We start from the raw sequence: 26867 nt of genomic DNA on the forward strand, positions 1-26867 counted from the left end.
AATAATTTTAAATACTTACTCTTTTCCATAGGATAATTTAAGAAGAAAAGTAGGTATCAGCATGTTTAACTGGGCATTTTTTCCCATTTGGTTTTAAAGGAGACTTTATCTAAATTATTAGATAAAGGGCTTAAGGCCCTTCTAAAGTCTATAAAGATAAGCAAAATCTTTAAGTATGTTTTATTATAAGCTAAAATATAATAAATTCACAATGCAATAGAGCTGATTTTTATGTGCTCCATACATACTTAAATGGGATCCCTTATTCAAGCAATGGGTACATGCATTTATAATCATTTTACTGGACTGAAGTCTTTTAGGTAATTTTAGAGGCACACAGTTAAGTCAATTATAACCTTGCCATGGTGAAATATGATCTAATAAATAATGATCTAATACACGATAATCGTTTTACAACTAGCTTCTAAGAATATATTGTGATAAATAATTAAGACTGTACTAAACCTCTAAACTAATTTACAGTGAATCCATTTGCATCACTCACTAAATAATAAAAGTAACTTTTTAACATTAGAATAATGTAAATTATGACGCAATCAAGAGATACTACATAGCTCTTAAAATTGATAAGCTTTGAGATTATAAAGTAACACTGAAATATGCTTATGATAAAATATTGAATAAAAAAGTGAGATGTAAAATTTTCAATTTAGAAAGATTACAACTCTGTAATACAAATATGAATATGAAAAAAGACTTGGAGGGATAAAGACCATAATGCTGAGTATAGACATTTTAGTATAGTGAGATTATAAATAAACTTCTTCTCTTTCTTAAATGTCTAAAATTTGTATTACTTTTTAATGAAAATAACTCTTATTAAAAAGCATCGCTAAAAACATAATATTGTATCTTAACTGTTTTTAGTCCTATCTTATAATAATGAATGTTAATGGTAGATGGGACAGAAAAATTTGTTTAGAACTTTAAAAAAAATTTTACTATAAGAAATAAAAGGAGGTACTAGAATTCTAACTGCAAAGAAAAAAAAAAGACAATACTGCTGTCTAAAATGTGACTACTAAATTACTGTAAAAAAAATTCAGAGTTTTTAATTATTCTATTGGGAAAGAAATATCAGCATAAGTAATTAATTTATAAAGAAGACTGCTTCTACAACAGGCATAAAAACATTCTCATTTACTTTGCTCACCCACCCCTACCAAAAAGCTCCTTAAAGCAAAAAGGTGATCCGTATGTCTATCAACTTAAAGATGTGGATTATAGGAAGAGAAAGGAAAGGCACTACCCAAAATGGACAAATCTGATATAAGTGATCAGGACCTATGATCTGTGTGGAACTCTTAACAAGGACATTATAAAGACCATTTTCTTTTACAGGGGATTCCCAGCCTTGCATACACATTAACTTTGTTACATCTTGCAATTGATAGGATATAATTATTTCATTCAATAAATTTGTGGCCATTCTATTTCCTGATGCCCCTCAGTGATCAATAGAAAACTTTTCAGGGTTAAAACCTGAGAAACAGAGTAAAGCCAACAAGTGTATAAGACAAAAAAACCAAAGTAACCTCTTAATCTATCCTGTCATTTACTAACTTCAATGGCAATCCACATATAATATACATTCAATAACAACTGTTCATTATCAAGTACAACAGAATATTGTTTTTAAGACAGCAGAATATTTCTAGCACTCAGAAGTCATAGCAGATTTAGAATGGCAGCTAAAAATTTACCTCCCCATTTGAATAAATATTTATAGATGTGTATAAGAAAACATACTACCCTTTTAGAAGGAATCCAGATTAATAAATTTAAAAAGACAGAAAACAGATTTTCTCACATACACGCATCCCTTCTAATAAAATCAAATTTGAAACTGTAAGTCTTATCACCTTACCATATGTGGCAAAAGTTCTTCTTTGCTGTTCAAACATGAAGTCATTGATATGAGCTGGTTCGGCATATCCAGAGAGCATATTTCTAGGCGCAGCCATTTGCTGTGTCCTAAAGGGATTTTCTGGTCCAAACTGCAGTGTTACAAGAAAAAAAAAGAAAAAAAGAAGAAAAGAAAAACTTAAATTTTGAGAGTGTAAAGCTTGAATTACTAGAATATACAATGTACAATATATTTTCAACTCTAAAATCATCAGGGTTGACTAACCTATTTGGGAACATGCTCACGTCACTTAGTTCAGTGCAACTGGATGATGGCTGATTAGGACTGCTTGTCAGCCCCTAGGACAGAAGGGGGGGGACCTAGCGTACCCAAGTCTACATGTGGCAGCTTAAGTTAACTAAAATATTCAGAAATGTCACATTAGCCATATTTCAAGAGCTCAACAGCTACGTTTTGTTACTGGCTACGACACTGCCATCATTTACTATATTGTGTCATCGCAGGAAGTTCTACTTGACTGTGTTGTTCAAGATAATTGAGACTTACTATAGTTTTGTCTAAACCATTATTTGGGAGATTTTGGGTGACTTTCATATCAATAATGGCACCATGATGTAATTAAAAATACATTATTTCTCTACTAGATATGAGTTCCTCAAAGGTGCAGACTTAGAATCCTCAATACTTACAACAGTGCTCAAAATATAGAAAGCACTAATGAAGAAAAGATTAATCAGAATCCCACTGGGGGCAGAAGATAGTAAAATAGACAAAAATAAAGTGCTTGAAAAAGTCCCAAGGAAAAGACAATATAAATGTAAATAAAATTTCTCCACTCCGAAAAGTCACACTATGAAAGTCTTACACAAAATAGCTCCATTATTATCTGTTTATTATGCTTTGAGTTTCCGAAATGGCTTTCCAAATGTTATTTAATTTGTACAAAAATCCTGGAAAGTTAGAGAGGTATTTCTTTCTCATGTTATAAATGAAGAAAAAAAGCCAAAGATGATGTGTTTTACCTGCCTTAGAGCCAATAGTTTTATTAATTGGTAAAACAAAGGCTAAAATAAATCCTAATCTAGCATTCTAATATAGCATAATAGTCCTTAAACATATACTCATAGCCTCTAACTTTTACAAAAATTGGGTAAAAAAATTACCAAAATATATTATATCCAGTGCTATTAACTTAATGCTATTATAAAAGGTATTGGGAAAATCCAACTCCTTTTTTTTGTTTTAAAGTAAAGAATAAAATGAACTTCCCACTTTGGAAATAGTGAAATTAGACAAGATATTTTTATTTGAACTCTAAAAGGTCTATTGTCATGATGAAATATTTTGACATTAGAACACCACAGGTCACTAATATTAGAAACTATCTTTTCTATGATACATTTCCAGAGCCTAAATATAAATTATTTATCTTCTTTTAACCTGAATATTGCCATCTCTAAATATTAACATTATACTATGCCCGAAAATCTGAATTTAAATGTCAGAGATGCCTTAAATTTCTTTTGCTTTAGAAGAAAATAAATTACAATATTCCTTTTTATTGATGGCTGTCATTTATATATTTAAAATAATTCAATGTTAAAATATCTGATTTATATATAAAGCTTTTATTGCTATTTATTCTAAATTATAACAGGATAGTACAAGACTTTGCAGCCCATATTAGTTCTTTCTGTGCTGATAAGTGGAAACAAAAGGAAAAAATCTAGATTGCCGAATGCTGGAATTCACAGTTAATTTCATTCAGTGATGAAATTTATTATAAAAGAAGAAACAGCTAGAAAATTAAAGATAATCAAATAATTTAAAAGTTTCCTAGATGCTCCACCTGCTATAGTCAGTTATCATCTACAAAGCAGCATGGGATTACCTCTGGGGGTAAAAAATCTAAAATGATAAAAATCCCTATTGTTCTTATTGTAACTCCTAACACATAATAAATTATCAATGGTGCTTATAATTTCCAATTTAAAAAAGGAAAACGCAATTTCCATAGTCTTATTTTATTAAGATTTTACAAAAAGAGAACAATTCTTCTATAGGCCATACACATCAAACTAGATTCATCCTTTAAAGAAAAATTCTCACTGCTAAAGAACTTTGATCTCTATACAAATATAGATCCATGTATTACAGTTAAATATATCTTATATGTGGTGCTATTCCTAACTCAGTCTAAAAATTTTAATATGCTTATGTTTTATAGATATTTAAGCTGAGACAACAAAAAATCTTCTAATGATACAGGAAGCTATTGGGGGGAGGAGCCTTTCACTTCTGGCTCACCTTCACTGCCAACTTACTGGCAGTTAGTGGTGACCTCAAAGACATTAAGTGTCAACAGATGAAGGCAGAGAATGTTATTTAGTAGGACTCAGCTCTTCCCAATTACTCAAAAAATGTCTCCCAGATGTTTCTGGTCTCTGTAAATATGTACCTCTTTTAATTCTGGGTTAAGCATTAAAAACAAAACAATGCATAAAACACACACAAAACTGATTTTTAAATACTTCTTCTCAACTTTTGGTAGTTAACTAAGTATAAGTGTAAATTTGTATTCAAGTGATTAAAAAAAAACACATTGAAGATAATTAGGTATAAGTATTAAATAAACAGTTTTTAGCTAAGATAATATTGAAGTACACTGTAGTCAATTGGAATCGTAATCTCCCATATAAAAATATATACATTTAAGTATTAATTCATATCATTACACCCAGAAGAATATATGATTTTTCTGGGACAGGTAAATATTCTTACATCTTTCACCTGAGTGGAGTAGTGATTTATTTATAGAGTTGGAAGAAAGCATTTTAATTTTTTAAGGCACTGGTTGAATAATCTAAGAGATCTGCATATTACAAGGCAGTGATTCTCTAAAGTCTTCAGTAGGTAGAGTACTTGAGTATCTGAGGATCAATGTCTTAGCAGTATATCATCACAGGAATTAAGAAATTTATACTAGTAAAAACTGACAAGCACATGAAATCATAACCATAAGTTCACATATAATAAAACAAAACCCAAGTTATTGAATTAATAACCATACATATATTGTTGGTAAGTTTTTCATTAATATTAACTGCATTCATCAATGTTTAGAATACTTGTAAACAAATTTTAAGGTGAGAAGTCTGTTGATTATTTTCTACAAATTTGAAAAAGTTCACTAAAATTCAATTTTACTGGAGGAATACTTCAATCTTGTAAGACATAAGAACAGTTTAAATATTCTTAGCATAAGAATATTTTATTAAGGCTAGTTCTATGACTTTGGGCCTCAGTTCCCTCATCTATAAAATAAGAGCTGAGCCATATGATTTTAAAGTTCATTCTAACATTAATATTTATAGCATCCGACACAGCCAGATTTTTAACAGTAACTGGCATTTTTTTCCTCTTAATTTTTACATTTTTTTCTATTCCTAAAAGTACTATATTTTAAGTCTGAAAATCTCTCTGAGCTTATGGGTTTTATATGAGTCTAGAGAAGCTAACAAATTTACTTTCCTCTAAGCAGATACAAAAAAGATTGTGTGAAAGGAAGAAAAATGACTAGACTAAAACAATGGCTATTGTCTTTAAGTTCTTTCTATAAATTTGAGAAAGTTTATCTGGATAACTAAGTAGACCATTTAGGAAAAGTCCTTGGTTACGTGGGAGAGACAATGTTTTATAAAATAAAATAGCCAATTCAGTTAATTTACTGAGCTGACAAAGTCAAAGGCAGGGGTATACCCACAATGGCCTTCAAACTGGTCTTCCAGTTACAGAGCCATTGTTAAGAGTGATCTGGACTCAAATTTGCAGGCAGTATAATTTGAGACTTGGTTTCCTTGCTGTAAAATAGGGATAAGAGTACTTACTTCATAGGGTTGTAGTGAAGACCAAAAGAGATAAGGTATATAAATATATAAATCCTTCAGTATGGCACCCGGAATACAGTATAAATGGTAGCTTTAATTGTGCTACTCCCCCACTAAAGAACCTTACAAATCTATCATACATTAAATCAAGACCAAACTCTTCACCTTGGCCCCCAGAGCCCTGTGTAATATTATACAAAATACCATTCTAGTCTTACCTCCCCGTCTTCCCCTACTAATAATGACTAAAGCATTTCTTTTCTTTAGATCTTTTATGATTTGGCTCAAGTGTTTCTGTTCTGCCTGGAATCTTTCCCCCTAAAAGCCTTCCTAGCCATAAATGCTAATAACAGTAATATAAATAACAGTAAGGGCTAACATTTGTTAAATGCTTACTCTGTGCCAGAGAGTTTCCTAAGCATATCATACATTATCTCATTTATCCTTATAACTCAGTAAAGCAGACATTATCTTCATTTGACTTATGAAAAAAAGAAGATAATCTCAGGTCATACAAGAACTAAAAAGAGGTCTGCTTAACCCCAAATCTCATGTTCTTAAATTGGACTGTATTGCTTACTTTAAATACTATTTCTCTCATGGAACTTTTTCTTATCTTTACAACCAGATGCAATCTCTTCTTTAATCTGTCTAGTACTTTAAAGGCACTATAGGAAACAGTCTAGGCTCTATCTTTTTAAAAAATACATTTAACATATCCTCTCTGGTAAAAATTAGCTTGAGGAAAGGGGCTATATCTTGTTTCTAACAATGGATTCTCAAATATGGGAATCTGAATTTCATCTAGCAAAGTTCCTAGTAACACTTTTCCAGACTGTGCCAAATTGTATAGATCCTAATCATAAAATTCAAAGTTAATAATCTGTTATGCCACAGACAATTCATTGGCCTCCAGGAAAAATTTAACTTTTCACTTTTTAGTCTCATCATTCTTTTCTTAAGTTACTGACAAGCAGTGAAGTGTTCCTAACATAAACTTATTTATAACTTCCTAACATGAGGGGAAAACCCCCCAAATATTAAAGAATTGGTAATTCCACAAAGAGAATCCGCCTACTACCTTGTCAATATCACCACAAAAAATCTTGACCTTTTAAATTTTCTTGAATTTTGAAAGCTGTAATCACAAAGCATTATTATTAGTTATGCATAGCATCCAAAAATTATTAAAAAAGAGCCTTCATAGAAAATATATACACTGACACATAGGAATGTCTTACATGACATTGCTTCCAAATTTTCTCATTTTCTGATTTCAGTGGCCCTATTTCACTGAAGTACTGTTCATTTAAAAAATCATGAAGCATATATGCAATATACAACCTCTCTTCAATATGCGGGCTAAAATGGTGCCAGGGAATATGGAAGAGCCTATAGTTCGACAGGCTAGAAAGATTTAAAAAAGAACAGAATAAAATTTAAAATGTACCACATTTCAGAGCATGAAAATGAGATTTTTGCTTATACCTAGAGAACAGCTAGAGCACTGTTTAATTACTAGCACTGACATCATTTCAATTGCCATATGTTAAGTGACTACAGAAACCAAGGAAGCAAATTGTGAAACAGCTTTATGTCTCTGCTTTATCAAAACAACAACAGCAGCAAACAATGACCATACAATAAAAAATGAAAAATATTAAAAAGTACCTTTTCCTCCACCAAGATGCAATAAGGTTTGCCTCCTCACTTCCATCTTTAAAGTGCTTCTTAAGATCCTGCTACTGAAGGCTTTTTAAAAAAATAATGACCATTTTCTGACATTTCTATTTTATCAAGCATTCTTTTTCCTTTTTAAAGGCAAAATATCTAGAAATTTAATCTTTTCTACAAATGTTCCTACAATGGGTAATTTTCATGACTCCTGTTTTTTTTTTTTTTTTTCCTTCCTCATCTTTAAAGCTTTCCTTACCATTTATCATTACCATCTTAAGAAAAAAGAATCCATAAGATGTCTTACTCAGAGCAGGCAGTAGACATTGTGACTACTTTCAAGCAGTGGCTATGTCAGTGTGGCACCTTTTTAGTGTTTGATGTAGCAGTATTTATAACTAGATGTTTCATAATATACTATGCATTGATGATGTTAATAAAGCAAATTCTTTTTCCCTTATGGTTAATTTGTAATACCCTTTACCAATACTGAGAGGAAGACATTAACTAAGTTCACAGCTAAGCATCAGATATTTTGAGATTTCCTTTTTCAAAAGACATAGTTCCATACTATCAGGTAGTTGTATGCTGGTAGATAAACAACTGTGAATTCTTAAAAGTATTCGCACAAAAACATATACACTATTTAAACTTATAGAGAGCAGAAGGATATGTTTTCTTTTTCTTTTTAAATTGAGATACAGTTGACATATAATAGGATGCATTTTCTAAAAGTAGTATAGTTTTGTGAGAAAACGGAAAATTTCGCTGTTGATCTACCTATGTATAATTTAAATACTTTAGCAAAGGCAGAATCTTACATATAGTATGTTTTCTCACCTCAGGAGCAAACATAGTCTCATAGGTAGGATTATACTGAACCTCTTTGACAGCAGGGTCAAGGTGAACTCCAGTCTCCAAATCTTCCTGAAAGAAAACCAAGTGAACATTAAGATCTGACAATTTTATTTTAAAACTATATTAAGGTCACACTAGCTATTTTAATACCAGTTTTATGATTAATGCCATATAACTAATAATTCTACTAATCAAAGACTAATAAAAGTAATATACATCAGTATAGAGGTTAGAATGCATGACAAAAATATTTTTCTTTCAAAAAACTGACTTTATCCCAACTGAACAAATCAGAAATTTCTAGATAAGTTAACACTACTGAAAGCCTTAAGAGTCCAACTTCTCTTTGTTATTAATTCAAAAGACCTGATTATCTGGTTCCAAATTCAGGAGAAGCACTCCTTTATTCAGCAAACCTTATTAGATATATACTCAGATGGCACTGGTTAGGGACTGCAGAGGAAACAAAAGGAAGTGACAGGGCCTAAATCTTCTATCGCCTCACTCCCCACAGGAGCCAGTGTGCTTCTTTTAATATTCGTCAGATTCCGTTACTCCTTTGCTCTAAACTCTCCAGTAGCTTCCGAACAAAAGATACAAGGATCATTACCAGTTCTCCTCAGAAAGTAAGTATGGTTCCCTAGGGTAGTTTTACAGGGCATTTTCATCTTCCTGTCTTGCCCTTCACCAAAGCAGGAAACCTAGTTTCTATACTTCTCAAAGATAGTCCTTTGGGTATCCCTTAAACTTCCTTCCTCACTAGTTTCAAAATTGTATCTTTATCTTATCACGACTTCAATTTCTACTCCAAATTTTTATCTGCAGTCTTGACCACACTCCTGGCCTCTGGATCTACATATCTAAGTGCCTACTGAATATTATATGGATGTTCCACAGTATCACACTTGCTACGTCCAAAACAGAAGATATTCCGCCATGACTCCACCCTCAGTGACAAATAATTCAAACACTGAGTCTCACTAAATTGACCTCTGAACAATTTCTCCAACAACTTTACCCCCATCCTCCCTTCTTCACATCCCGGCCCCTACTATCCTAGTTCAGGGCTTCATCATATCTTGTGTAGTCTTATACCTCCTTATCTGGTTTAATATATCTCCACTTTTGTCATAATTGACTAATTGCTGATTTTTAAAACTATCACGCATTTTCATGCTTTCTGTGCTACTGGCGATATTACTGTCTTTGCATCTTATGCATTTCCTTTTGTTATCTGACAATATGTCATCATCTTATTTTCCTTGATACCGTCCCTCTTTCTGGCCCAGGCAAACTGTTTTTTCGTCCACAGTCCTAGAGAATGTTTTATATAATGCCTAATGGCACCTGTGATATTGTATTATTTGTTGCACATGACCTTTACTTACATTTTATATCTTCACTGCCTAGAGAATGCAGGGCACTTGGCGCATGTTCAATAAATAATCGTTATATTAAACTGAAGAAAAGTCAAATCCATAAGGAAATTAAATAGAATGAAGGCTGACCGAAACCACTGAATTTGGCAATGATATCACTAAAGACATTTGCCAAAACAATTTTGATAGTGGGGTGGAGGTATGGGAGGCCAGGTATAAGAGGAAGAGGTATAACTGAGGATTTAGAAAAACAAGACAGTAATAATTTTTACTCTTTCAAGACATGTGGTGATAAAGAAGAGATGGGATAACAGATTTAAGGATTTTCAGGGTGAATTCAAGTTTTTTTTCCCCTCTTGTAAAAAAAGACTAGGTCAAAGATTTAGTCAATCACAGACTAAAGAAAAGGAGTAGGGAGAAACACATGAAAAGGAAAGGATAATCAAAAGGGTGGTAATCTTGGAAGAGGTGGGAGGGGAGAATCCAGGACATAGTTGGAAGATTAGCCTCTGAAAAGAGAAAGCTCTTCTTTGAGATGAAATAGAGATGATAGAGACAAGAACAGGTGATGAGTGACAGATGTTTAAGCTGGTGGGAGATGATGCTGGGAGTCATAGTTGATAATTTTCTTTTCTTCATGTAGTTAGGGGCACAAGCATCTTCATAAAGCGAGTATGGTAGCTTCATATTCATTTGTTCGGTCATAAATATTGATTGTGTGCCTATTATGTGCCAGGCACTGTTCTAGGCCCATAGAAATAGACAAAGATCCCTGCCATTGTGGAGCTTATATTCTAGTAGGGGACTGAGAGACAATAACCAATAAGTGAATTATATAGTTTGCTAGAAGAGGGCGAGTGTTATATAAAAATAGTACTTAACATTACTTTAAAGTCAAGTGCCAGGACCAGGGTAAACACATTATCTCATATAACCCTTAACAGTATCTCTCTAAGTATTAGTAAGATTAAGTCACTTACCCAAAAGTACTAATAGAGAAGGGGAAGAGTAACCACAATGAACCATGTTATAGAGACCCAATTAGCAACAAACAAAAAATGGCTGGCAGAGTATCAGTCAGGATTCTTAACTGCAAGCAGCTGAAACTCTCACAGTCTAATTAAACAGTATTGAATCCTGAGTTTCTCATAGCATTGCCAAGAAGAGTGGAAAATCATCTTAGGGAATTAGGCAGAAATAAAGGGTGAGTATACAGATGGAAACAACTCTATACCAATCATATCAAAAACCAGTCCAATGAGGACAACAGTTCACTATTACTGAAAACCACTGCTAAACTGTTACCTGCTACTGGATGCTGCTGTTAAAACTACTAGTTTGAGAAACTACATAATGTTGGTCACCACTGCCACTTAAAAATATTTCCTTGTTTCTTTGTGGATTAATTTTGGATTAGAATTGAGGTGGATGCATTTGGCTGACTGAGCCCAAGCTATAGACCTGAGCCTTAGCTGGAAGGGAGCAAGGAGAATGAGAATCTGGGATTTCATTTCTGAAGGTAAGGGACAGGTAGGGATATTCTTCCCATTCAGACTCTTTAGAAAGGGGGTTCAAATGCTGGGCCACCTAAAAGAGGATACATAGATATTACCCTAGAGTGCACACTAGAATCTTCACTGTCTTTCCTAGGGCTCAGTAGCAAAACCCAGTACTATAAAGTTAAAAGGTTATATATAAATTGCTTATGCTGCATAAAAACTAAGTTAAATCCTTCATTTCTTAATAGTCAACGCCTAGTGATAAACTGCTTAAGATACCAAGAGGCTTAGACACATTCATACCTCGCCAATGGGTTTTATAGAATACAGTTGCTAGAATCACTTTATAATATGATTTACTAGCTCTTTCCAATGAAGGTTATTCTAAATTTGAATTATTTTGAACAGAGTACCGTGAGATACCAGGTTTTAAATTCAAAGTACAATTTTAAAAGAATTACTTTTTACATGAGCAATGGTGGCAACTAATAAAAAATATAACTAGCTCTCAGTCTCTGGATCCTACTAAAATCATAGGACAAATTGAACATTACTTCAGAAAATAAAGTTATTAATTTTACATTTAATTAGAAAAACCTGGACAACACCACAACCTTGTTTTAATACTCATGAGTAGTTCAATAACAATTGGGCATGCAATTGAAATTACCACAGAATTACAAAAGATTTCTATTCAGTTTTAATTATACATAAAAATTCAAGTGCAGTAAGTGAAAGGTACCCTATAGGTCAAAGAAGTTTATCTTTTGTTTATTCAAAGAAATTTGAGAATGAAATTAAGTAATATTTACTTTCCAGTTCTTTACACATTTCTTACTATTAAATAAGAAAATAGATGTGAAAGCACTTTATAAACTATAAAACAGAACACAAATATTAATCTTATTATAAACTACTTTTCAATTTATGGTATAGTTTTTTCCCCCAGAAAGCAGAAACAAATAAACTTCCTAAAATGGGAGGGTAGGTGAATGAGATGAGAGAATAGAAATTCATATAAAGATATCCTTTGAGTTTGGCTCTTAACAAATGCAGAGGAAAAAGGCAATCCATTTGAAATTTACCATTTAAGAAAGATAACCCAAGAAGAAATTTCGAAATGTGCTCAAAATTAAAGGCAGAATTTTAATTTTATGCAGGTTGGCTATGTTAAAGCAAGGAATACATTGGGCGAAAAGCAACACAGTCATTGACAGAAATGAGAGAAAGCAGGTCTGCTTTCATTTTTTTAACTTTAAAGTTGATTAGCAACTCTTGTAACCCAACAGGGCCCATTACATGATTTTCAAAGTGCAAAATCTGACAATGTTGCATCAAAAAAATTTTTTAACTAGAAAAATATTCATTGCCATACACTGGAGAACACAAATATGTTTAATTGGGGTTTGAGAGTAAGATAAAAGGGAATAGGACTAAAATAGTATGTGAAAAGAACTGAGAACTTCCCAGAAATATTGAAGACTCATATTCTAAACCAATCAATTCACAATTAAAGAAGCCCAACAAATTCTGAGCAGGACAAGTAAAAAGAAATCCACACTTGTGTATCACATAATGAATATAAATAATAAAAATATATTCCAAATAAAAGGGGGTTGGGGACAAGTGTCCTAAAAACAGTCAAAAGAAAAAAAGCCCAGCTACACTGACAGCTGACTTGTTATCAGTAACGATGAAAATCCGAAGACAGAATATTTTTTGCTGAGAGAAAATAACTGTCAGGTAAGGAAACTAAACCCAATGGAAATATCCTTCAAGAAAGAGTGCTAAATAAAAACATTTTAAAGATAAACTAAAACTGAAAGCAGTTGCCACCAGTTAACCCTCACTAAACAACATCCTAAAGTATGTGCTACAGAAAACCTCTTGCATGTGAGATGCAAAAATCAGCATCATTCGCTGTCATCTTTTGAAGCTTAAATACATATAAAAAATATAGGACAATAACAGCTAAAGTAGGGGTGGGAAGATGTGAATAAAAGTGAAGTGTTCGTGAACTATTCAGTAAGAGGCAAAGATATTGATTAATTTAGACATGTTTTAATTTCCAGGAGTAACCACTGAAGGCATAATTTAGAAATGAATACAAGAACGAAATGATAAAAAAAAAGTAATCAATCCAAAAGAATGGATGCTTAGCATACTAACTTTCTGCCTTCTTTTCTACTACATTTAAGACTATACTTAAATATTGCTATGGCTGTACCTTACAAGTTCCGATGAATGTTATTTTTCCTTATTCATAATATTTTCTTTTTTTGGCCCATGGGTTACTAAAAAGTACAATTTCATAATTTTAAAATACCAGAATTTTATAGTTACCTTTTTGAGGCTGATTCAGCTTAGATGCATTGTGGTCAGACAACATGATAATATGATTTAAAATTTATTGTGACTCATTTTATGGCCTAGTTCAGGAGCCCACAGTCTGTTTTTTGTACCAACAAGCTAAGAATGGTATCTACATTTGAAAGGGCTGAGGAAGGAAGGAGAAAAGGAAGATGTGATAGACTGTATGAGGCCAGCAAAGTCTAAAATATTTACTATCTGACCTGTACCAAAATATGCCAATCCCTGACCTATGGTCAGCAAAACAAATTGTTTTATTAGTGTTTGAAAACGATACTCTGCATTGAGTGCTATGTTTTTTACCCCCTTTAAATTGTTTTGTTGTTTAGATTTTCTGTATCATTATTGATGTTTTTGCTTTTTCTATCAATTATTGAGAAAAGTATATTAAAATCTTCTGTGATTGTAGACTTGTCAACTTTTTGTAATTTTATCAACTTTTGCTTAAATATTTTGAGCTTAGATTACTGGGTGCATACAAATTTAAAACATATCCCTCTTCGTGAATGACCCTTGTATTCAGGGAAATGGATTAAAAACATTGCAAAAGTTTATACTCTGCTAAAATGCTTGCTATTAGTCACAATACAATTAGTCAAATACAAACGAATATATTTATATGTTTCACATCTCCTCCCTTGGTCATTTTTGATATTGTTTCATTAACTATGTGCAAGGTTTTTAGTGGGTTTTTTTTGTTGTTGTTTTTTTTCATATAAGCAAGTGCTGGTTCACAGACTAGTGATGATCAATGTCCCTTACTCTATCATCATAGAACATAGATCGCTGGGGCGGGAGGCGGAAGGGTCTAGCCCAGCTCTGCTTCCAATGGACCTCTGGTACCTTAAGTAACCTTTCTGGATTTTCTTGACGTCATTGAACTAAGTTCTAGAGTCATCCCCCTCACCTCCACTCCATCAATATACATTGATTCTCAATGTACATGCTTCTCAAAAGACTTCTTTTTCACTTATTCTTTCATTCTTTCTCTCACTAAATATATTTCCCTTAATCTTGTATACTAGGCATTGGCAACATGAAAGCTAACAATGCAACTATCTCTGGTCCCCAGGGTCTCACAATAGTCCAGGGGAAAGAAAAAGGTTAACAAATTATAGGAATGTGGCAAGTGCTAGAGCTGAAGTACGAAAAGGTGCTAAGGTAGACAGAAGAGGAAACATGTGCAGGAGACTGAAGGACAGTATAGTTTGGTTGGGGGGAGGGGAGAAGGAAGGCAGGAGGCAAGGGATTTCTAGGTAGAGACTAGTATGGGAAAAAGTTTGAGATGAAAAAAGAAGAGAAGTCTTTTGAGCCTCTGTAGAGAGTTCAGCACGGGAGAATAACAGGCCTCATATGTTACAGAAGGAACTTAGTAATTACCCAGTAGGCAACACAGTGTCTTTTGGCAGGGAAGTGATGATTACCACTGAATTTTAGAAAGATCACTCTGGGTGCATTGTGAAGAAAGAATGGGGTATGAAACTGGGAGATACAAAAAGAGGAGGTAGAAAGACTAGTTAGAAGGTTATTATCATTGTTAGAAGAGAAATGATAAGAATCTGAACTACATGGTAACAGTAGAAGAGGAAGGAGAGATTTGATAAACATTACTGCATCACAATGGGCAGGACCCACTACCCAAAAGTAGGGGTTAAGAGAAAAAGTCAAGTCAAGAATGACACCGGGTAGAAGGAGGGAAGATATGAAGTAAGGCTGTGTCAGTGAAAACAGAGTGGAAGAAATTGATTTGAGAGAAATTAATGAAGCAGAAATGTTAAAACCATCTGAATGACTAAGTTCAGGTGCTGAGGAAGAAGGAATAGAAAGAGAAGACACTTCTATTCTTGCTTGGATTAATGGATAGGATCATTAATCAAAATGAGAAAAACAGGTGAAATGGATTTTGAGGGGAAAAAAATGCATTAATTTTTCTGCACACTGGATTGGAGGTGCCTCAGAACCATCCTGAGAGAAAAGTTTAATAGTTCTAGAGCTAGCAAGTTTACAGTTGGAAATAATAAAGATAGTGTGCCTGGCACTGTGCTAAATGCTTTATATGCTTTATGACGTCTTACAACTCCAAGAGTTTTCCCAAGAAAACTAGGCTGCTTTGCATTGAGGAGAAAATGCAATGAAGTGAGAGAGCTCCCAAAAGCTGAGCTGTGAAAGGAATGAAATGAAGACTCAGGAGGTTGCTGAAGGGCTGTAAGGTTGGGGAGTTTTAAGCAGTCTTTCATACCGGCTGTCCATTAGTAAAAAGTAAAGTTCATAAATAACTCACTAAACACCTGTAAAAGATGTAAGTTATTAACATTAGACTTGAGAACATCTTAAAAACAAATTTCTGCACACTGCCTCCATTCACCACATCTTGAGCTTCTGATCACCCCTATTAGGCTCTACTGGGCCTATACTATTAACTGGTGGATGCTCTCCTTGGGCTTTAGACACACTAATCTTCCCTCAGTTCTTCAAACACACTAAACTCTTTACCATCTCAAGGCCTGCTGTCTCCTTTGCCTGGAAACGCTTGCTTTAGCTTGCACATGGCTGACTTCTTGTTCAAAGCTGATTTTTTCAGAGGATGTTCCTGACCAACCTACTGAAGTCATACTCCTACCTTATTCCTACTATTTTTTTCCCCTCACAGTACTCAAACTAATCTGTGACCACTTTATTTGCCCACATTTTATTTGCTGCTTATTCCACTAGAATGTATGCATCATGATGGCAAAGACTTGTTGGCCTCTGTATCTTCAGCCTTTAGAAAGATTTCCTGGTAAACATGTATTCAAGAAATATTTGTTTAATGAACTATACAACCCAATTTCTCCCTCTATCACCTTTCTCATTTGGGATCATGCATACTGTTTCTTAAATCCAAGGCCTTTTCTCATTTTAAGGACATATATAATCAAAAGAGCTAATTAACATTTATTGCACTTTTACTATATACCAGGCTGTGTTATAAGCTTTATTTACATCATTTCACTAAATTCTCACAATAACCCTCTCATATAGACAGGTGCTTTAAAAATTATCTCCATTGTACAGGCCAGGAAACAGGAGGTTATATAACTTGGCTACACAAGTGGTAGAGCTGGGATCAGAATCTAGTTCTGACTTGAGAACAAAACAAAGTCAGCCCTTCGACTGACGGCGAAAACTAGTTTGAGAAGTACTGAGTTAGCTTTTCTTATGTTCTAAGATTACATTTGCTCTATTCAGGCCACATCCTAATCCATAAATTCAGATTTCACTCCTTCCCACTTGATTTCTGATGGCCGGAGGCAAGAGCGGGGAGCAGTGGAGGGCTGTCCTGAACTTCCAACCCCCGACTTCTCCCAAGGAAAATGCATGTGGGAAAAAAAGATCCAAGAGAGTTAGTAACTTACCTCCCAGCACTGAGGAAGAAGTAACCTGGGGCCATACAAGCGCTGCCAGATTTTGGAGCAGAAGCCAATTCCCGTACCGCAAAAAGGCAAAAGCGCTTACCTTAACTGCCACCTCTGGAGCCGAGTCCACCGCCACTACCAGAGAAGGCTTGGCAGAAGCTGATTTAGTCAAGTGCATGAGGGAGTCGGCAGCTGGCAGCTGACACCGTCCACCCTCACTGTCCGAGTCCGATTCGGATCCTGAACCCGAACCATAGGAAGCAGCCAGAGAGGCAATAGCAGCCGACATGACGGCAACAGAACTTCGGCGAACAGGCCCCGGCGGAAGAAGAAGCGGCTCCCAGGTCCTGACAGATTGCTGTGATACACATATACTTTCTTTGTTAAGAAATCATTTATGAAATTTTAAACAAATTAATTACATTAGAATAAGTACAACATAACTGAGGATTTGGAAACATTTGTCTAGGGACATAGAGAGAATTATAATAGCTTATAATTTTCTGGACCTTTTTAGCTAGATTAAAGACTACGAATTCCTATATACCTTGCGGCCTCCAAGTCCTGCACTCCCGGCGTGCAGCGCGACGAGAAGTGAGAGAGGCACAATGGGAAATGTAGTTTGGAGTGAGGGGGCGGGGCGGGCAGGAATCTGTTTGACCCCGCCCCTGAGTGGATAGTTCATTCAATTGGCTATCATCTTCCCTCATTCCCTGGTTTAGCACTGTTCTCTCCTCCCCCTCCCCCAAACTGAGGATTAGGGCAATACCATAAAACCTCAGAAAAGGGGGGGGAAGATTGATTTTTCACCCCGGCTGATGGGTGAGTGGGCGGAGGCTGTGTTTCCCACTACCACTGCACCTAGGCACTGGAGGCTGAAGAGGACAGCGAGAATCTTAAGTTGGATGACCCTGACTGGCGGGGAATAGCCTCTGAGAGGAAGAATGGGAGGTTAGGTGACCAGAGTGCAGCGGTCCCCCCCTGCTTCAGGCGCGGGTCCCGGCGCCCAGTTGTGGAGCGGAGCGTGCGGGGAGGGGGCGGGTGGGGGGCGGCGGCGGCGGCGGCGGCTCGCGGTGTTGTTCACTCGCGCGTCGAGCACACTGTGGGTCCGGCGACCGGCGGGCGCCGCAGGCGGCGTTCCCCGTGGTCCGCAACCTCGGCCACTGCTCGGATCGGTTTCTGCTCGGGCGCCTGTCTTTCTTGGAGGCTCTAGGTGGAGTCCCGGGAGCTGAGGGGGACCGGCGGCTGCCGCCGAAGCATGAAGAAGGGGTAAAGCAAGAGCCCCCCAAGGTTTCACGGTGAGCACGAGTCTCTCAGGAACTGTGTTTTGGGGGGAGGGGGTTCTGGGGAGGAACTCTCCCTCACTGGCCAGAACGGAGAATGTGGTGTGTGTGGAGCTCTAGTCCCGCAAAGGTTACGGGGATGGGCGCGCCTCCCCCGCGACAGCCCCCACCCCCATTCGCCGGTTCCCGAGCTCCCGCCGCCCACCCGCCAGCCCGGCTGGGTGCCGAAGGAGAGGGCAGCCGGCGGGAGCGCTGGGGTCTGGGTTGCAGGGAGCGCCCCAAGGCTTCTCTAGGCGGGGAGAGACTGCCGGTCTCACCTGAGATGCCACCGCCTGAGCGCCCCTGCCCTGCACCCACTATCTGCCCTCGTGCGTCCTGGCTCTCGGAGAGGCTGCAGCACGGGTGGCGGAGAAGCCCTTGCACTACGTGCCGGGGGGCTCTGTAAAGCAAGCTTAGGCGTTTGCGTGTTTGCGCCGCGCGTCTATGTCTAGAGACATCACTGTAAAGCGAGTGCGGGGATCCCTTTCTTTGCTTGAAGAGGAGGCGAAGCGGGGCGGTTGCCTCTGATGCCTGTTAATGGGGGATGCCTCCGGCAGAGTTAGGGAGCCGCTCACTCAGCTCCGATGTCGGCAGGACTCGCCCATTGTGCCACTCAGATAATTATTCAACTATGCAGCATCCATTGCACCTTTCCCATTTTTCTTTTCCCCTTGCTACAGCATGCCCCCTAGCTTCGGTACTCTGAAGCCTTTTGCACTTGCGGATGATGAACTGGAATAATGATGAAAAGAAAGCACATCTGACCTGAACGTTCACAACCTGTCCTATAGCCGATTAATTAACTAATCCCTGGCTAGACTAGGTACTTTAATACGACTTGGTCTAATCCTATCCATTTCTGTACAAGGCGTGCCTTGGATTATATTTTAATTTTTTCTTTGATCTTAGATTCACGTATTAGCTAAGTCTTATTTCTGTCCAGTAATTGATGTAATTGATTTATTGGTTATTCAACCCGTCTGATGTTCTTAAATTTAAGTTGTATGGTAGGTAACTTTCATTTTTCTAATTGTCAATAGATAGCACTATATCATAAATATAAATGCAGTTTCAGTCTTTGAACTCTCAAGAACAGTTATTCTCATGCTATAAGTTTCTGTTAGGAAAAGTATTTTTATTTATGTCAATATTTAAATAAAGTACATGATATAAAATTTCTTAAGTTTTGAATAAGAAAAGTTTTGTATTTTTCAGTAACAGTATTTGATTGCGAATCATAGCCTTCTGTTGAATGAAAGGAAGCATTTAATATTTAAGATGAGGTTTTACCTACCGTAAAATTTAGACAAGTTTACCTAACTTGTCTAAATTTTATTTTTTATTCATTTCTTTTCTTTGCAATATCATATATTTGTTACAAATTTTTTTCTTATTTTTCTAACTTTTGTCTTCAAGGATGTGTAAGCTCCAATTTTGCATGATTTACTGAAATATGAAATATTTTTTGAATACAGAAGAAACAACTGTTACTTGATTTTATGTTAAAAACTTTACATCTCGTTATTTTAAAATAAATGATTTATTACCAAGAATAAGTGTTTTCTTTTTGTTTTTGTAATCTTCCCTCTTCAGCATTTCTTGTTTAAGCTTGTTGCCATACCCTCTTGATAAAACAGAATTGCACATAGTCATTGCAGAGGCAGTTGTTTTAAGGTACAGTAATTGTTTTATGGCACTTGGAAGTGGCGCACATATAATATAATTTGATGATGTAGGATCAGTTGCTTGGTTAGGAAATGACCTTGCAATTTACAAAATGGATACCTTTGTGCCTTGGTTTCCTTACATGTAAATGGAGATAAAATGCCCATTGATTCCACTTTGTAGTATGCATAAATTCAGTAAAGATGTTTTCATAATGCTTTTAAAGAAAATTTAAATTTTTTAGCTAATGAATGATGACAGATATTTCAGTGTAAAATACAATGAAAAAATGTCATTGGGATTTTCTGTGGCATGTTAGAATGGCTGATTTACATTGACTTTTGCTTTGGAAAGATATGGCTCTCAGTTGAATATTTCTCATCCATCATGAATTTTTAATAATTACAAATTTAATAGGTATTATACTTAATATCTATATGTACTCATAAATATAGGTATAGTTAATATTGATGAAAAAATTATATGACTTGGTAATAAGCAAGTAAAATTATTGAATTAAATTTTTGAAAAATAAAATCTCCAGAAAACATTAAGGCCTTTTTCATTGAAAAACTTGCAGTTGACACAATCCAAAATACATAGTTGTGATCATTTGTAAGGTATGCTATGGAGCTATGTTATTAATCAGGTTTGTAAATAACCATATATTCAGAGATGGTATATGAATATTATATAATACTGTATTTAAGTATACATTTTGCTTTTTTTCAGACTAGGTATCATTTCCAAGTACTTGATTTTCATTATCACAGTAGATAGTAGTTTTTGATTTCCTTATTGAAGGATTAACTCAGTTAATTTTCATAGCAAAAACTACTATTAAAATGTTGTTAGAACTTTTACTGAAACAGTGCTTTTGGTTAATTTGTGGGGACACTTCATATAGATGATAAGACTATTCAGTGTCCTTAAAATTACTATTTGTATAGTTTCTTTTTTGAGAATTTGATTATATTTTAAATGTTTTCTTAAACAATCAACTAAAATTCAGCAGTCATTACTTGGGTAAATACACTTACCTCAAGATTTTTCTAAGCTCCTTGATGACAGCAACTGATTTAATGCTTATTGTCATAAATCCAAAGTTGATAGCAGAGTGTTTAACAAATAGCAAGGGCTCAGTTTTTTTGTTGTTGTTGGACACATAAAATGAATGAGTTGTTGTTGGACACATAAAATGAATGAGTGAAGAATACCCATTTGTACTGAGTAGAAATTTAAAAACAGATTTATCAAACATAAATTTTAATCCATGAAACATGTAACTTTATCTCATAGAGGAAAAAAAAATTATATTTGGAGGTTCTTTGCACTTTATTTACCTGTTCAGATATAATTCCTGTACCCACATGTTAGTTCAAAAAAACATGTGGATATAGGAATTATATCTGAACAGGTAAATAAAGTGCTAGCTATTATATAATATATAGATTGTAAACCTTTCATTTATGAAATGATAATTTTCTTTTTACCTGTTAAGCCTCATTTCATGAAAATGTACATTGAAGGTTTAGATTTTTCCTAAATTAGATGAGTATAGAAATAATGTTTGATTCTTTTTGACTTACTTCGGTTTTCCAGTAAAATATTAATAAAAAGATGTATATAAATTGTATCTTGTGCCAAACGTGCCCAAATGCCTAATTTTAAATGACCCCTGAGGTGTGGAGCTTTTTATAAAATGAAACTTTTTCTGAAATGTGTTTTTAGTGATCACATTTAGTTTATAATTTTGAGTCTTTGTGTATTGTTAGCTCCTAACTTGGAATGGGATTTTTTTATACTTTAAAACTTGTAAAATGGTTTAGAACTTGGAACTTACTTTCTCAGAAACAATATGCTCAGTGGTTAGATTTGCAGGTAGCCTACCAAATTTAACCAATAATATACTTGAATTAAAGGCTTTGGCTAACTAATAATACTAGAAAAATTTTAAATTATATTAAAATTGGTATGTGTTATATTGAAAATACCTATAATACTGTGTACAATAATACCTCTATGAGAAAATCGACTGATTCATAATCTACCTTGAAATGCTAGGAATACATTTCTTTTGTGTTAGACATGACATTATTAGGAACTTGCCCTCTGATACCCACCCATTGGACCTGGAGAGGAAGAGGATCTTAGTGTGTATGGCAGTCTTACAACATCTGGGGCACAGGTCAGAGAATGAGAGAAATCTGAAGGAGCTAGGATCTTCTATGTGATGTATGTAAATCATATAAGTCATTTTATCTCACAAGCAAGGGTTCGGTTTTCTCAGAACCTTGAAGTAGATGGCCTCTGTGATTCCTTTCACTGACATAAAATTCAGAGGCACTTAGAAGCACAGTATAACCCTTTTTTTCTGAGAGTTCATTTTCCCTTTCTAGTATTACTCTTTATATATTTCCTATCAGGGAATTTCTCCTTTCTGGATCTACCTCTGAAAAGATTATTGTCTTAATCTTCTCACATACCTATTCTTAGAAGCTAGACTTCTTAGGTTTTTAAAGGAGTGTTTTTATTAGGGTGGTTTTATTTATTTTTTAAATTTTATTTTTATTTTTATTTTTTAACTCCCAGCACCACCAAGAAACAATTAAGATAATTTCGTTTTCCTATTTTGAATTACCAATAGCCTATAAGTAAAGTCAAGGTATATTTTATTTGGAGAAAGTTCACATACAGTGAATTCTCCAGAGAATTATTTTTATAAGGAAAAATATTGGAACTGTGGTTGTGTAGCAGAGGTCTCCAACCTCTGGGCCACAGATTGGTACCAGTCCGTGGCCTGTTAGGAACTGGGCCGCACAGCAGGAGGTGAGCAAGCGAAGCTTCATCTATTTGCAGCCACTCCCTAGCGCTAGCATCACTGCCTCAGCTCTACCTCAGGTCATCAGGCATTAGATTCTCATAGGATTACCGATCCCTAGTTCCAGAAAGGTTGGGAACTGCTGGATTGTAGTGGGTGTATGAAGGTGGAGAGATGTAATGTGGCCTTGGGGTACAATTGTCAGATAATACATGGAGTATCTTGAGTTTTTATTTGCTAAGTCTGGCATCCTTGCTTTGAGTGCTGTAGAACTTTGGGCATGGTAGGAGTTTGGGTGTCTTAGGGTTGGAGGCAAAGTGAATATTTTTGGAATTGAATGGTTGAAAAGAACAGTGGAATAGAATACAGTAATCAAAATTTGAATTGTTCTAGGAATTTGGGATGTAGATTGCTTTAAAATAACACTCTAACAAAAATATGCTGTACACTGCCCCCTGGAGAAACAGAATGGCTTCCCATGTGACTGTACTGCTCCTGACTCAATAGTGGCACCAGTAATAATAATAGTACCATTTTTTGAGCACCTATTATATGCTAGGCACTGTACTAGGCATATGTGGTGAAATCCTCACAACAGCCCCATGAGGAGATATAATTCTCATTTTTATGAGGTGGAAACTTAGCTTTAAGTTTAGACTGCTACAGAATCTTTCACAATACTAGCTAAAATTTAACTGCCTAGTCTCATGGTTATTCCTGACTCAAGCTTCCTTTAGATATAGGAGAAAAATGGAGTTTTTTGATTTACTTGTTAGGTAGCAAAACTGGAGATATGTGTTGGGAATTGGTTCCAGAGTTCAAGCCACGTGCAGAGCACCAAATTAGTGTACCATTAAAGGAGTTGAATGAAAATGGCTGTATCATATCCTTTTGATGAGAATTCAGTTATTTTGCCAGTAATTTACACAGTTAGGTTTACTGCATTGATTAGTAGAGAATCTAGTACTTTGCTTTAATATAAAGATGATCTCAAATCTTAACTGATTTGTTGCTGTTACTAGAAATAGAGAAGTTCAAAGAATGGGTAAATTTTCTTTTTTGGGAGAGTGGGGAGTATTGATGATGATGAGTTTGATTTTGGAGATGTTGAATTTGGATTAATAAGAAATTGTGTTGCTGTCTGGCAGACTGATAGCACAGGACTAAATATTTACAAGAATGTTGGAGTTGTTTATATAAGTAATTATAGTGATAGTTCGAGATTCTGGAAATAGATTTATGAGGAGAAGAGAGTATATAGAAAGAACTGGAATCCGTTGACTCCTGACTTAATATTTACAAAGTGAAAATTAAAGGGAAAACCAGAAGAGGATGTAGTAGATGTGATCAGAGAAGATATACTGTGTTGCATTCTGATGTGTCTGTTCTGTTGGGACCGGGGGTAAGATCTTGTGGTTTGGAGCAGTGTTTTGAAGAAGAACGTGAAATGCTAGTGAGGTAGGCAGGGAAGCAAAGCCAAAAGTATATTGATGGTTTTGAAAATAGAGGAGAATTAAAGGATTCCAGAAACTTGGTAAAGACAAATACATTTTATAATACGGAATTGGATTGATAGGATAGAATATTAGGTCTGAAAAGGGATATTTCAGAGATGGAGTTCTTAGAGATGGAACTTTTATTTAAGAGTTTGTTCAGATACTTGATGTGCTTAGTAATAGAAGGGAAGGTGCTACTACTCAGTCTTCAGGACTGGAAGTACTGACAGTGGAGCCCTCAGAGATCAGGTGTGCTTTAGAAAGTCTTGTTCTAGTCTGTGCGTGTGTGTGTGTGTGTGTGTATGCTTCTAACACTTTGGGGTTGGCAGGCAGTACAAGCCACATCATTTGAGATAGGAATCTTGTAGGCATCAAAGAGGTCATGCATTACTAGTGAGTGCTTAATTATAAATGTATTCTTTCTTGCAAAAATAAGTCTTTTTATTGTGATAGAGGCAGCCAACAACTGTACCTCATGTATAGATTAGTGTTAATATCATAAAAATAATTTTCATTGTCAGTCTAGTCATGGAAATAAATGGAATAAAGCATGTCTCTTAATGATGTGTATGTAAAGGACTCAGTTTCATTCATTAGCATTAAAAAGAAAATGTAAATTTCTTTTTTGTAATGTTACACCAAGTACAGAAAGATGACTTTAATAACTTGTCATCAGTTGAACATGAATTTTAAAATATATTTCTTATAGTAGGGATGGATTTATGAGTTCTCCAACTAATTTTAAATTCATTAAATTTGCTGGTTAAAATAGTATTTTCTGTAATAATCTTATGGAGTCTTTTTTAGGGTAAAATGAGATAATTGCTATAAAAAGTGTTTTGAATCAGGTCTAGATTAATATAAGTTACTGTTATAGTCCCATGGGACCAGGACCATAGTTAAGGCTCTGATTTACATTTTAATGAAATATTCAGTGTGGTATTTAAATGTTTCTAATATAATAAATGAGTAGAATAAATATTTGTTTTGGTATTCATCAATTTAGCTTTATTATTTTTTATCTTTAAGTGACTCTCTCTACCAGGAATATTGAATTTAAACTAAAGAAAGATGGTGATGGTATATTGAAAATTTTCACTTTGTTTTCTTTTTAACTTTTTTTTATTCAAATCTGTTTTTCATCTGTAGCTGCCTCCCTGTAGATAACTGTGGAATTATCTACAGTTGACTTTATTTTAGGATGACAGTGAACCATACAAGTTCTTTAAGTTACATATAGATGTATATCTCATTTTAAGAAAATTTAATATGAAATCACCAATGAAGTCAATAGGGGTAAAAATAAGAAAAAGGATCCAAGTACTAAGTCTTAGAGCACTCTAAGATTTAAAGGTACAGAAGACGAGAAGAAGCCAGGAATTTGGTCTTCTGAAAGCCAAATTAAGAAAGTGATTTCAAGGAGTGAACAACTGTGTCAGGTGCTGTTAAGAGGTTGAGAGAAGAAGCCTGAGAATTAACTACTGGATATAGCAGATAATGGACCTGGATGAGGTAGTTTGATACAGTGTTGGAAATGAAAGCCTGAATGAGACACATTTAAGTGAGAATTGGAAGAGAGGAATCAGAACTCATTTGAGGAATTTTGCCATAAAGGAGAGCAGAGAAATCAGGGTGTATGTTTGGTGGGAAGCGGGTGGTGGTGGTGTAGATAGAGTGGCTGAAGGGAGAAGTGGGACCAAGAGAGATTTGTTTTTGTTAATTTTTTTTTTTTAAATAAATGAAATTACAGCATGTGTGCTGATAATACAGTAGGGGGAAAAATGGTAATACAGAAGAAAGAGAATAATTAATCTCTATTGCTTAAATAGGGTTTGGGAACTGTTTTGGAACTTCGTCACTATGTGAAATGATTTCTGTGGAGAAATTTTTGATTTTGACATCAGCAAATTATAAATGCCTAGTAACCCAACTTATCTACTATTTTATAGTTGTAGATTATTTTTAGTAATGGGATGGGAGTTGTTAAAGCCAACACCAGTTTTCCATTGTGATAACTGCATTTATTTTCAGGTTAAGAATAGGATTGTAATATGTTGACACAAGACAGCAAGGCTCACTGATCTACCTGAGTTTGTATGAATTTGCACTATTTTAATCCATTAGTGTTTAAGACTTTTTGCTTACATATTACTAGAAATATTTTTTAAAAAACTACCCTCTTGCACATTGAAGTTGATGTCTAATATCATTATCATAAATTTAGATCGTGTATTTTTGGTAATAGCTTATAGAAAAGAATTTTATAACATAGGAGTATTAAAATAAGTAGTTAATGCTTTTTGATTAAATGGACTTTTGAGAGCTTTATTGAGATATAATTGCCAAACAATAAATTGTACAATTGGATAAGTGTTGATTTATGGATGCATTCCTGAAACCATTGTCACAGTCAAGATAATGACCTCCCCTGCCCCCCCGCCAATTCCTACTTTTCCTTTGTATTCCCTGTATCCTATGCTTCCTGATCCTTCCACCAACCGTAATCCCTATTTTAGGCAACCACTAGTCTACTTTCTGTCACTATAGATTACTTTGCATTTTCTAGAACTTCGGATGGAATCATGTAGTATATATTCTTTTTTTGTTTGGCTT

At 35.0% G+C, this 26867-nt stretch overlaps 2 protein-coding genes across 2 annotated transcripts in view; one reads left to right on the forward strand and one right to left on the reverse strand.

Moving 5' to 3' along the window:
- CDC40 (cell division cycle 40) overlaps window positions 1-17474 on the reverse strand; it is a 43394-nt gene extending 25920 nt beyond the window's left edge. Inside the window, 3 exon segments of the mRNA XM_011364827.2 lie at window positions 1889-2018; window positions 8290-8376; window positions 17051-17474. Of these exon segments, the coding sequence (XP_011363129.1) occupies window positions 1889-2018; window positions 8290-8376; window positions 17051-17239 (406 nt within the window). The 5' untranslated portion in view covers window positions 17240-17474.
- Window positions 17475-17695: 221 nt separating this feature from the next.
- Window positions 17696-26867, forward strand: part of WASF1 (WAS protein family member 1) — a 61320-nt gene continuing 52148 nt past the window's right edge. Inside the window, exon 1 of the mRNA XM_011364865.2 lies at window positions 17696-18248. The gene's annotated coding sequence lies outside the window, so the exon portion shown is untranslated. The remainder of the gene's footprint in view (window positions 18249-26867) is intronic.

Source organism: Pteropus vampyrus, unplaced genomic scaffold, assembly GCF_000151845.1.
Source record: "Pteropus vampyrus isolate Shadow unplaced genomic scaffold, Pvam_2.0 Scaffold101, whole genome shotgun sequence".
NCBI classification, from domain to species: domain Eukaryota; kingdom Metazoa; phylum Chordata; class Mammalia; order Chiroptera; family Pteropodidae; genus Pteropus; species Pteropus vampyrus.